Source organism: Myxine glutinosa, chromosome 7, assembly GCF_964187855.1.
Source record: "Myxine glutinosa chromosome 7, kmMyxGlut1.1, whole genome shotgun sequence".
NCBI lineage: Eukaryota > Metazoa > Chordata > Myxini > Myxiniformes > Myxinidae > Myxine > Myxine glutinosa.
This window is the reverse complement of record NC_136267.1, coordinates 54268778-54282708: the sequence shown is the minus strand read 5'-3', so window position 1 is coordinate 54282708 and position 13931 is coordinate 54268778. Positions and strand designations below refer to the sequence as shown.

At 43.5% G+C, this 13931-nt stretch overlaps 1 protein-coding gene across 8 annotated transcripts in view; it reads right to left on the bottom strand.

The window, feature by feature from the left end:
- Window positions 1–13931, bottom strand: part of ULK3 (unc-51 like kinase 3) — a 71309-nt gene that overhangs the window by 47515 nt on the left and 9863 nt on the right. For all 8 annotated transcript variants that reach the window (XR_013624083.1, XM_078781733.1, XM_078781739.1 and 5 more), the window contains exons 6-9: window positions 12385–12525; window positions 7945–8027; window positions 7088–7243; window positions 6039–6144 (exon numbers count right to left, since the gene is read on the bottom strand). Coding sequence is in view for 7 of the 8 variants with exons in the window: in XM_078781733.1 (XP_078637859.1) it covers window positions 6039–6144; window positions 7088–7243; window positions 7945–8027; window positions 12385–12525 (486 nt within the window). In the remaining variant the exon portion in view is untranslated. The remainder of the gene's footprint in view (window positions 1–6038; window positions 6145–7087; window positions 7244–7944; window positions 8028–12384; window positions 12526–13931) is intronic.

Sequence of the window (13931 nt, the reverse complement as noted above, 5' to 3'; positions counted from 1 at the left end):
ATGGTACACCTCTTATTTTGGAGAGTGACAGATTAAAAACCAACAAATTAAACCCTTTAAGTTTGGAAATTTATTCACATATGCCTTCCCCAAAATCGCTCGCCCATGCTAAAACAAATTTTCCCCACAAAAAAAAAATCATTTCCCCTGCACTCCCTTTTGTACATTAAAAGTTGTGACCCTCCCATTTATGTTGAACCAAAATTCCCCCCCCCCTTCCCCCCACCATTTTTGCCCTTCCCCGCTACAAAAAATGTCGAGGAAAACCTAACCTTAAAAAACACTAAAAACGGCATAAAAAGAAATTTTTTTAATCCCTTAAAAATCGTAAGAAAGTTGAAACTTTTAAAAATCCTTTAAAACATTAAGAAACGTAGAATAACATAAAATTGCCTAAAATAACAAAACATATTTTAAATAACATTAAAAAACATGACTTTAGTTTTGTTTTGTTATTGATGAAGTGACCTGGAGCCTAATGTAACTTGGATGTTACGCCGATGTTTGTTTTCCGATCCAACCCTGTGTCGGGCCTCATAATATGCATTGATCTTGCAATTGCAATTGCCAAGGAGCTCCAAGGGATTTTCCGGAATTCGATTGAGTAATAGGAACAGTAATTTACTTCAAAATCCATTAAAATATGAGACAGAAGTTGAAATATATTTGAAGAAATATATTTTGCAAAATCGGCCGGGCCCGGTTCAACGTTGCGTGTTACTACAGTTCGCCTCTTTTGGGGGAGATAAGATGGCGGACAGTGCACTTCCGGTGGCTTCACGCACGGAGCCGTCGTGACCAATCCAGGTGTAGAGATCAGTGGGAAGAACATGTGGACACGGGTGGGGGAGGGAAGAACACGTGGACACGGGCAGGGGAGGGAGGGCAGGGAAGACAGACAGAATGGAACACAAGAACAACCAATATACTTGAAAAATCTTCGATTTTCGCAAGTAATAAATAAACAAGACATGTCGTGCATACCACGATACTTGCAAAATCCCTTTAAAAAATTGATGACTTTTGGCCTATGTTGACCGTTTAACCTTCAGACCGCAAAATAATTGCTGGTTGAATTGAGTGGCCTGATATGCAAAACCTGTTCAAATTTCAAGTCAATCAGATGAAAATTGAGGATTTTAGAAATTGCACTTAAGTTGTTGACCTTTGGCCTATGTTGACCTCAAAAATAATTGGTGGTTAAATTTGCAGACCTGATGTGCAAGTCTGCTTCAAATTTCAAATCAATTGGATGAAAATTGATGGTTTATTGAAAATTGACAGAGTTGTTGACCTTTTGACCTCAAAATAAATAAGCTTCTTGCTTATGACCAACTCTACCATTTTGTAGTTTCATGAAGATTGGTTTAAAATTGTGACTTGTAGGTGATTGACATACAAACAGACAGACAGACAGACACAGAGACAGATAATAATGCACACGACCAACCAATATACTGTACTTGAAAAATCTTCGATTTTCACAAGTAATAAATAAACATAAACAGCACGTATCGCAGATTTCCAAGTACGAGTACACCCACTAACTACGGGAGGGGCAGAAAGGGTCATTCCTCTTTGGGGTATATAGATTACAGTTGATCTATGGTCTGGTCTCAAAAACATTGGGTGTGTGCTCATTTACCAAGTTTCTTGTAGAGAGATCGCCAAGTGGATTAAGCATTCGAGCAAGCACTCCATTCAAAACCATTAAGGAACGGCTGGCTTGGCAAGCGCTAGCTAGCTGCTTGGTAAATGAGCACACCCCGGGCTTCCTCCCTTTCCGTTTCGTGTTAAACTAGAGTCCCTGTATAAAGAGAGTTGCGCCATGCGCTGACCCGAGATTTCTGGTCACGTGATTTTGTGGCGCCATTTTGTGTCTAACTTCACCGTGCGTGAACGTCAGCTTGGTACGGGAATGTTGTTTATTGCCAAACAAAATGACTGGTTGTTCTGCTTTTGGTTGTTCAAACCAATCTGGGAAATACAAGATGTATAGATTTCCAAGTGATAAAGTCAGAACGGAGTAGTGATGAGTCTCACTTGTGAGGAATGAACGGAGTAGTGATGAGTCACTTGTGAGGAGTGAACGGAGTAGTGATGAGTCACTTGTGAGGAGTGAACGGAGTAGTGATGAGTCACTTGTGAGGAGTGAACGGAGTAGTGATGGTGTCTCACTTGTGAGGAGTGAACAGAGTAGTGATGAGTCTCACTTGTGAGGAGTGAACGGAGTAGTGATGAGTCTCACTTGTGAGGAGTGAACGGAGTAGTGATGAGTTTCACTTGTGAGGAGTGAACGTAGTGGGATGAAGTGTTAGTCTGGTCAGAGTGTTGTATTACGGGCAGAGTTTTCTTACGGTCTGAATGTATGAATCATGTTCTGTACTGAATGTATGAACCAAGTTTTGTACTGAATGTTTACTGTGTTGGCCTCATCGTGTTCCTGGTGAAATTAAACAAGTTATGGTGAATACGACGTCTTATCTGTGCTTTTCCATATCTGTTCGACTCGACGAACCGTGCACACTGCAGGTATTTTAAAAAGTTTTTTCTCTGTTTAATTACGGCTTGGCGCAGTCGAAAATTAAGTGTTAATTAAGTCGCCAGCTATGAAACATATTAATCGATCAGGCAATATCCATCAGAGTTCTGGGCAAGGGTGTAGTAATAAATGAACGTTTCAATCTTACTAGATGCCGATGACGTTTTCCTTATGTCAGAGACAGAAGCTGACTTGCAGCTTGTTAAATCATTACAATGGAAATTGAATATAAATGTCGATAAAACTAAAGTTGTACACTATAGAAATATGGCAATACCACGTACAGAATTTGTTTTAAGTGTGTTAGACTATGTCGGCTGGAAGTCCTACACCGGAATTGCTCTCGGCACCCTTTTAAAAATATTGGATATGCCCACACTCCTTTCTAAAAGTTATTAAAATTCAGAGAACGACAGCATTGGTTTGTCTTACTTATAATGTTAGCTCTTATATGCAGTGTTGGCTTGTAATGTGCATTGCCATACCACTTTTAATATCACCACACAGCTCTTTTTCACGGCAATAGCTGAGTTTTTGACAAAACAAATATCACCTGTATGTAATAATAAGACTAAATATGTGTAGTATTTTTTTTTTTAGCAGGTTTAGAATATATCACCCCATATCGCGAATGTACATGTATATCTAATCCGACACACTTAGACACAAAATGGCGTCCAAATTTGAGTTGACACAACTCTCTATATACAGGGACTCTAGTGTTAAACAGAAGGAGTGAGTTTCAAAAGTTCGCTACGAAAAATGCCACGGTAGCGGCAGAAAGGGCCATGTTATTAACCCAACACCTGTGGGGTACCTAGAGTACAGTAGATCTTCGCTCAGTTCTGTAAGTAAAACTTACCTCACGCATGCCGGGATTCCTCCAAATTTCTTTCTTTAGTGTTATAAACAGCATTAGCGACTGTTTAAAAAGCTAATCATACTTGTTTGTAGTTCATAATATTCATTACTGTTCATTACTTCTGGTAGAGGCCGTTGCTCCCACAAAAACGCGATGATAAGCTATTTATATACGTTGACTCGCTGGAAAAACCCATTGGGGAGGTGGGATATTATTGGTATTAATATTGTTTTGTAATAACATTAATATTACGCTATTATCATTAGTTTTGTTATTCGAAGCGGCCTTGGAAAACGCCACGATAAAGCTAACGTATTATGGCTATACACCTCAACACGCATCCCATTGACGGCAATGGCGGGGAAAACCCGCTCGGGGGAGAAAACTCCCTTGGGGAGGGGGCAAATGAATGCGCTACAACCTTCATTATGTAACCCAGCAGCATACTCTGGACATGCTGCTTCTGCTGTCTCAACAATGGATGGAGGTCCTCAATGCCAAACAGGAAATTAGAGCTGTCTCCCTCGACATATCACGTGCCTTCGACACGGTCTGGCACCCCGCTCTGCTCACCAAACTCTCCTCCTTTGGTATCCATGGAAATCTCCACGCATGGCTGGCGGACTTCCTCTCTAGTCGTCGTCAACGTGTGGCCCTGAATGGGTTTCTCTCATCTCCTCTTCCTGTTCAGGCTGGAGTTCCCCAAGGCAGTGTTCTGGGCCCCGTGCTTTTTCTGGTCTTCATCAATGATCTCTCTGACTCTCTTGAAAATCCTCTATCTCTTTGCTGATGACTCCACTCTCTGCCGCTCCATTCCTCTTCCCTCAGATCGGCAGTCTGCAGCCTCCTCACTCTCTGAAGACTTGGACAAAATCACAGACTGGTCAAACAAGTGGAACATGTCTTTCAATCCTGACAAATCTCACACTCTTACTATGTCTCTCCGAAAAGATCGACTGGACAACCCTCCCATCTACTTTCTCAACAATCCTCTCCAAGAAGTTCTGTCGCTCAAGCTTTTGGGTCTCACAATCTGCCATGATCTTTCTTGGGAAAACCACATTTCCAAGCTGGCCTCCAAAGCCAGTCGCCGACTGGGCATCCTCCGTCGTGCGAAGTCCTTCCTCGGCACACCTGAGCACCTCACCACATACAAGGCTTTCATCCGCAGCTCAATGGAATACTGTTCTCCCCTATGGGCCGGTGCTCCTGCCTCACACCTAGCTCGGCTTCACGCTGTTGAAACCAAAGCTTTCAGAATTATTGGAATCTCCCGCGATGAAGCTATCTCTGAGGGCCTTTCACTCACTCACCGCAGGCAGGTAGGTGGTCTTTCTGTCTTCTACCGACTCCTCTCCGGCCTTGCACCCCCAGCTCTCTCTGTGCTCTGTCCCCCAAATATTCCTACAGGTCGCACAAGATCTGCCAGCAACCCTCTGATGGTTAAACTGCCAAAATCTCGGCTCTCTGCTCACCTTCACTCTTTCATTCCTCTTTTCTCCCACCTCTGGAACAAACTCCCTCACTCCCTTCAATCCTACTCCTCCCTCCAGGTCTTTAAAACAGCTGTTCACCACCATCTCTTATCTTCCCCCATCCAAAACCTTGATCTTTTCTACCCCCGCTAATTCACCCCAGATCCACCTTGTTTGAAATTCCAACTTCTTTCCTGGAAGTCCTGGCAGTGTCCATATGTTTTATACCTCTCCCACCACCCCCTTCCCATGCCCCCCCCCCCCCCCAAAGCCCTCGCCCTCTCTCAGATCTCTCGATGTCTCCATGTCTCTCGGTCTCTCGGTCCCTGCTCTCAAATGTTGTGTTTGTGTCCTTCCCCCTCTCTCCCCATCTTGTCTACCGCTCCCGATGTTATATGTTTTATGTGTCGGTTTGTGTTTCTGTGTGATTAATGTTCGCTCTTTCACGAGCCTCGATCTTGTATACAAAAAAAAAAAAAAAAAAAAAAAACCCTTGGTCATCCTGTCAAGTTTGGTTGAGATTGGATAAGTAACGACGGAATGTATTGGCGTCAAAAATTCGTCTGACAGATGGACAGACAGACACAAAATGGTGTATTTTAGTATGATGCACGGTCGATGTGATGCTTGTGGTGTTATGTTATGCTATTTGAAGCAAACAAAAGCAATAGCATTGCTAGTGCTTTAACAACATCAGTGTTTGTGGACTAGATATGAATGAATGAATGAATGATCGGTTTTTAAGGCCATTTTCCCCGCTAGAGCGGGGGTTAGCCTTGCGGGCCCCATGACAATCATGGTTCCCTGTTTGAGGCAATGTTTTTATGGCCGGATGCCCTTCCTGACGCCAACCCTTAGTCGCCTCTTACGATGCGCAGGGATACGGTGTACCTATTCTAAACCGGGGTACACACCGGGATGCACGGTAGATGCATCTATCTGACCGACTCAAACAGGGAACCTATCTATCTGACTAGATATGAAGGAAATAAAAGAAAAGGGGTGGGGTGGCATAGGGAGGGATGAGGGAAGAGTGTGGTAAGAGAGTGACTTGGGATGAAGAGGTGCAGTGATAGGAAGCAATTCAATTAGAATGTGATACGAATACACAAATTAATAGAAAAGCTGTATTGAGCAGGTACAAACGGAGGAAACTGACAATGCAAGGCAGGTATGAGGTCTTCCAGGCCTTGACGATACAAAGCCAAAGCAACATGTACATCACCATCCTTGTCTTTCTGCACAGCACGTGTGAGCAGAGATGTCTGCAAATACACATATACATTATACATGTAATCGTCATTCACTTAACGTTGACTAGGAGGTTATCTGGAGCTCTCAGACGGGACATATGGAGAGACAAACACTGTTCTCGAGAGCTTTGCCCTATGGGCTACACCGTAAAAATTATATATTAAAAAATGTATATGCAGTACATGGTGTCCACAAATTAATCAGTTCCAAATTTAAACCGTAATCTTTGTTTTTCTTTTAACGGCCACTATTATCCCACCTTTCTTGTGGGGTCGGCCTGGGGAAGCTTGACCCAAGTCTTCATGAACCGGCTGGCCAGGCTTAACGTTGGACTAGTTCTGGCGGGAATTTGTAATATGTTCACGGTGCCGGCAATAGCTCACCTACTCTTCGCAAAGGACACCATGGGATCTTTAACATCCATCAACTAATGCTGGCAGACGGTACGCCCGTTTAATGTCCATCGGAGGAACGGCGCACATATTGATGAATCACCCTGTCTGCGAAACACCGGACTGACTGTTTATAGCTGGGTCGGGAATCAAACCCAGAATAGACAACTTAGAGGCGAGTGTTTGTACCTCTAGGCCATCTTGCCAGCCCAAATTCAAACCATAATGAAATAAAGAAAAAGGAAATGGGATACAGCGATACAGTATTCTGCAAGTGAAATAACATTTCTCAAGGTTTTGACTTTGTTTTCGTTTCCAGGTGTCTCCTGCAGCATGTGACTCACATTTACTGCAAATGGCATCCCGACAATAATAAGTGCAGTATGTTACCTGATCTAGAGACCAAATCAGATACATAGGTTCAATGGGGCTTTAGCTACATAGGTTCAAAGCATATCGGATTTTAAAACAGTTCTACTAGGCAAAACATACTTCTTATGCAAATGAACAACAACAAAAAAAATCAATCACACAAATATGCAAAAGAGTTGAGCATCTTTACCGCTGTTTTGAGGCTTTGAGATGAGGCCATATGTTCCAGGTCTATGAATGTGTGTTGAAAAAACTCTGGGAAGGAGACACGGTCCTCGGGTCTGCGCTGCAGCAGTTGATACAGCAGGTCACAGCACTCTGGAGATGGTTGTACTCCTGGAGGCATCTGAAAAGATGAAGTTTTACTAAGGTTCTAAATCTCAAAAAGACAGAGCGATGTAACCAATTCACCACATTATATCCATTGGTCTATTGAGAGTCTGCTGGAAGTATATTATGACAAACATCTAGGGGATACCTGCATGGATTGATGCAAGGCTGTTCCCCCCTCACTTATTTGATGTGCAAACATCGTTCTAATAGTTACTGATGATACAAGAATTCCCTCCACCCTTTCCTTTCATATGCAGCATGTAACTGAGGGTTGCATCATCAGGAAGTGTGGCTGTGCCACTTGTATGCGGTGCCCCCTGAAGGTTAGAGCAGGCATTTGTAATTTGTTCAGGATGTCGGTGATAGCTCGCCGAGTTTCGCGAATGACACTGTGGAATCTGTAACATCCACAGACTTGTGCTGACACACAGGACACCTGGCATAACATCCATACAAAGAACGGCACAATCAGTGATGCCTCTCGCTGCACACAAAACACCCGGATGACAGTTTCTAGCTGAGATGAGATTTAAACCCAAGCGAGACGGTTTAGAGGCAAGTTTGCATACCTGTATGTTTTTCTGCCAAACTATATGAACATTTGAGATTTGGAAGAGATAACAATAAAGGGCGTGAGAAGGGTGAAGTATGAGGAACAAATATTGCTCAATTTTTGGATGCAAGAGTTACATGAGCCCAAACATTTTAACCTACTTTTATTGGCTCTTTGCTCAGTATTTTCTCCTCCAGCTCAGTGAAGGACTTTGAAGCAAAAGGTGGTTGTCCAAAAAGGGCCTCTGCAAGACAACACCCATAATGAAAAACAAGCACACTTGTAACCAACTCAGCACTAGCCAACGAAAGGTAGATTAAAAATCATAACAATTATGGAAAAGAGACTCAATTCCCCAGCAGTAATAATTCAACGGAGTCAATAAATTTGCCAGTGAGCTTTTTAGGCATCCAAAATAAAAAATAAAAGGCTAACCTTGACATCTTTGGTGCATAGGACCCCAAATACTGGTCGAATGAACTGGCATTTTGTCTATCTATCAAACTAGCAGGTCCTGAGGGTGGCAGGTACTCCCAAAATGGGAGTACCCATTTTGGCCCGCTAAAGGCATTCTTGGAAATTTTATTGATCACAACATATTGCCACGTCAGACAGCCTCCGTTAACACAGGACATCTGTGCCGGGATCTGTTATCCCCCGAATGGCCAACAGGTTTGTAAATACTGCGTTCAGTGAAATAAATCTACAACTTTACCCTTCCCCAAGGTCAACCAAAACGAACTGAATTTGGCAGCGGCACGCATGGAAATCAGAAGGATGGAAAATGTTTCTTACATTTATTTATAACTAGCAGAGTTATCCGGCGTTGCCCGGAAAATAGTCAGTCGCGTGTGTGTAGTGGGGTTTTTATAATCAGAGGAAGCCACGCCGCTTGGGCATGCTCCTCGTCTAAATCTGATGCGCCCATGATTTTTGTCGTGAAAGGTTACCCACCATGGACCCCCCCTTACCTCTCCAAGTCACTTCCTTAGGCTATCCGTGATGCACAACCGAACAAACAGACGTTCACAAATAGGGTTATATAGATGAGTACAGAGAGAAAGGCGGATGGGACATGCAAATCGGAACAAACAATGCGAGTCAGACACAAATATGGATGTGGAGACACAAACTTATCTACAAGGATGAATAATGAACAATACTAACCCCGCTATGCACCAGAGACCACTTTCTAAGAAACGATGGGTGAAGCAGGCTAGGACTTCCCTAAGGCACGATGAGTGGTGTGGTGTGCAGGGCGATGTTCCAGCTTGGGAACAGGAATTATGGATGCAGTGGAGGCGAGGGATTGTGAGGTGGCGCCCACGTCTCCAGAGAGTAGTCCTCCCTGAGCAACAACGAAGCAGAGCGGGAGACGAAAAACGAGAGAGATCAAGAGAGTGGAACATGAAGCAAGCTAGCAAGACAAAGAGTGATAAAGAGGAAAAGAATGATCTTTGTCCAAAGGGGTCGCATTTCACTCTGTTTGCATGCACAGACCCAGCCCTCGTGGACCCATTCTTTTTCCAGATCTCCAGCATGGCGGGTCGTCTAGCAGCTTTCGCCTACAGTGAGTCCCGCCATCGGCAGACCACTGCTTGTGGAAGGTGCCACCATAAGGGCAGTCCTGCACACAGGACGGCCCCAATAAAAAAAAGAATGCCTTCAGGCCCTAGAGCACATCTCGCCGCCATGGCTTGTGGTGCACCAGCCGAACAGATCGTGCTTGCTCCTTTTGAAGCTTGAAGTGCATCCATTGTACCTTGTTACCGAAAGTCCTCACCTGGCCCCACTCGCGAATGATGTTGTTTTTATTATTTATTAATTTTTTTCATTTATTGTTTTACACACATACAATCTTACCCTGACAATACCATATACAACTAGAACGGCACTCAGTAGAGAGCATACCTCCACCTGGTTGGCCATATCACTCAATGGTGAAGAATCACTTTCAAAATTAAATAATTCTCAGATCCGAATCCATATTCAGATCTTCACCAAAATCGAATCCATTCTTCCTTGTCACACACCCAACCGGTCAACCAAATTTCGTCCAAATCCGTCCACAGCTTTTTTGGGATATCCTGCTATGTATCGTTTTTGGCCCTATCTCACAATGGTGAAGAATCACTTTTAAAAATCTAGTAGCCGGATCCCAATCCGGATCTTCACCAAAATCTAATCATTTCGTCCTTGTGACATAAGCTACATCTTTGCCAAATTTCGTCCGAATCCGTCCACAACTTTTTGAGATATTTTGTTCACAAACAGACAAACAGACAGGGGTGAAAACATAACCTCCATCCACCTTTGGTGGCGGAGGTAATTACATATGCTGCCTCCTCAGCATAGCATTTTACAATACGACTTCCTCTGACATTTTCCCTGTTTACAACAGTAAATCTATGCTACGCGAATCACACGGACCATACAATTATTACAATAATCTCACTATGGATCCGCCCCTGTCCATGTAACAATATTATTCTCCACCTCATTTGGACAGCACGTGATAAAGATGCCGCACCACCTAGATGGACCATTCTTTGCTGACGCGGATAGACACGATAACAGTAAATTGTTCAGTGCCGTGTCCAATCGATGAGTGATTAATACGCCATGGTGATAGCCACACAACCTCTATTTATTACAGTAGATTAAACAGACATTTCCTTTGAGCTGCCTCCCATCTGTATTGAAGAGTCATCATGGTCACGTCATTGCATACGATGAGGCCCAAGAACAATCCTCTCCGTGACAGCTTAATCCAGTTATTTTCTATATTCAAACTATAGACAGCATAATTGCCACAATTTGTCCAATCATCGACATTAAGTTTTGGCTCTACACTGGTGTTACGTGCTCCTCCCCGACCCCCTGGTCTCGGTATACCCCCGAACCCCGGGGGGAGCCACGGCAGAAAAGAAATATATTACTCCGTGTCAAAATCAAGATCGAAACCACACCAATGGTTATCAACAAAAATAATATATATAAAAAATCACACAGGAATAATGATACAACCATGATAGCCAGCCACCATACAATCAATATCTTAGGATGGTACCATCTGTTAAAGTAATCGAACTCACTGTTCCCAGTACATGGAAAGAACCTCCTCAATGTCTCTATAACCTTCTCCAAGGCGAAGTTGATTCGCTCCAGCGATCGTTGGAACAATGTCCGATCCAGATCAATTGAGGCGTAGGCGGTCGAAGCAACACAGAAGTCACGTGGTCCCACACCCAGCAAACTCGCGGTAGAATGGAAAATCTCCAAAGACGCGCGCCGACGTACACGTTTGCCGTTCAATCAGCGAATCGCCGTGTACTCCTCAAACGCCGCTTTATTTCACAGCCGTCCCCGGCAAACCACCGGAGGATAAGCCCAGCCGACGCGACAAAAACCTTTTCCGAGGAAGGCAGCGCACGGGGCGAAATGGCGGACGGCTCTCACTCGAGCCGGAGCTTCTAGGCAAGGATTCTCCGGAATCTCAATGCCGATACCCGACTACGCAGGCTCCACAATACTCCGGCGATATCACCTATCGCACGAACTTCCTTTCAAGGACTCAAAGTTCACTCGCCATGTACGCTCGACCGCTTGATACGGAGCTTCAACCACGCTTCTTCTCCGACCTTTTCCTCACGAACTCTTCTTCTTCGCTCGTCGTTTTCCGGTGCACGATTTCCTGTATCATTTTAAGTTCACCTTTTTAACTTTAGATAGCTGTTCCTGAATAATAAACCTTTTGAGAATAATAATAATACATAATATCAGAAACATGTCAAGTGGGTGAAAACCACAACAGCGGAAGTGACGAATCCGTAACAACTGGCCATAACAGGCTGTTTGTTGTCAAGTGAATGAATGATCGTTTTAAGGCCATTTTTCCCCGCTAGAGTGGGGGTTAGCCTTGCGGGCCCCATTACAATCATGGTTCCCTGTTTGAGGCAATGTTTTTACAGCCGGATGCCCTTCCTGACGCCAACCCTTGGTCACGCTCTTACGATGCGCAAGGATACGGTGCACCTATTCTAAACCGGGGTACACACAAGTATGAAATGGAAATTCTACAAAGTCTACTATCACTACAAAATAAAGAGGAAACCAAGGACATCGTTGTATACATCTATGGCTTTTGAAGTGATACTTTTCTCAACAACACCTCTGAATTCAAGATCTGAAGTCTACTACTATCCTAGCTGGTAAACATCCTCTGTGCACAAGGACAGCGTGATACTTTCAAATGCACACTTCACTCTTCCTCTTGAAGATAGTGATCCCATGGATCGTGTCTTAGCACTCGCTCTACTTCGGATTTACATCAATGCCTCAACTACCTCCTCAGAAAACTGCTTCCACTATTTTACTCATGACCTAACAAAAAAAAAAAAAAAAAAAAAAATGCATCATCAAAAAATAAATTAAAAAATGCAAAAAATTACTCATGACCTAATCCAATGCAAATCAATAAGGCTGCATCCAACATGACTGCTGTATTTATTGTCTGATGATGTGGTATTAAAAAATATATTCTGAGTTAACGATTCAGAATTTACATTCACTGTACAACTATGTCACCCTAGAAGACCTACCGTAAAGGATGACGCCAACGGACCACAGGTCTGCCTTAGCGTCATAATGTCGACTGCACACCATCTCAGGGGCCATGTACAATGGAGAGCCACGCAAGCTGTGGCCGTCTTCATGCTGCATATACTGTGCAAAGCCAAAATCTGCAGATCATGTGGTACATGGACACAACATAGTAGAGGGCATCAGAGGAATCGTTACAAACATCATGGAGAGTTCACCAGAAACTTTGAAGGATCATTAAATCAAAGTAGAATGAGAACGGTCTTGCAAAGGTGGAAAAAAAGACATTTCATACTTTTCTATTTATCGTTATGAAAAAGTGAATAACTCCTAAACTGAGACAGATTGTGCAGACTCAGAATGCCGACTCGGATTAGCATTAGCACTTCCTTGTGTGAGTCGGCCATTTGGTTAAACACTTCCTGTCCAAGACAAACATGCTCTATAGTGGGGCGGCTTAGCCCAAATATTCAAAAGAATTGTGCATTTTGTGAAACAAGCACCAAATTTGGCACAAATGTACATTAATATGTTGCGAACATTTTCAGATATTGGGCCACTTGAAATTCCGTAATTTTTTTTTTCAAATTTTTTCAAATTTCGTAATTTCAAATTTTTCGGGTGACACCGTCACAATTTCGGTCTTCGAGGCCGGCCGATAGGCAAAGTGTGACCGGAAGGGACGAGGTTCTCCTGACCACGTGGCCCTCGATCTGGGAAGCGAGAGGCGTTCCATTAGTGGACGCGCCCCTCACGCCCGACTTTTGGGCGGCCCCGGCAGGCCGTTTGTTTTGACGTTCCGTGACAGGCCCCGCACCCCCACCTCCGGGCCGACCGGAAGCTTGTGCTGAGTACATCATACCTGAACAACTCAGTGAGGCAGAACACAGCAGTGCACACCAGGGTGACCCCTTCAGTGCATAAACCAATTAACCTGTCCACTGCAGGGCATATAGAAATGAAGTTATTTTCTGCATATAATAATAATATAAGTTCAGTTCTATATAACAATTTCTGTTATCACCACTACCACTACAACTACCACTACTACAAGCTTTGTCTGGAATTTTGTGGACTAACAGACAAACAGACATACAGACAAGCTGGGATCAAAACATTACCTCCTTCCACCATTGAGTGTAGAGGTAAACATCATGGAAATTATATCATGCCCTAGATTTAATTCATGCTTACCCGTGTATTTGCTTCACTGGTTCACAAGGTCTTTTGCATACATGTAATTCAGACTCTCGTCTTCATTGCTGACCACACAATGTTCGCAACATATTAATGTACATTTGTGCCAAATTTGGTGCTTGTATCACAAAATGCACAATTCTTTTGAATATTTGGGCTAAGCCGCCCCACTATATCGGCCGGCCTCGAAGACCGAAATTGTGAGGGTGTCACCCGAAAAATTTGAAATTACGAAATTTGAAAAAAAAAATTACGGAATTTCAAGTGGCCCAATATCTGAAAATGTTCGCAACATATTAATGTACATTTGTGCCAAATTTGGTGCTTGTATCACAAAATGCACAACAGG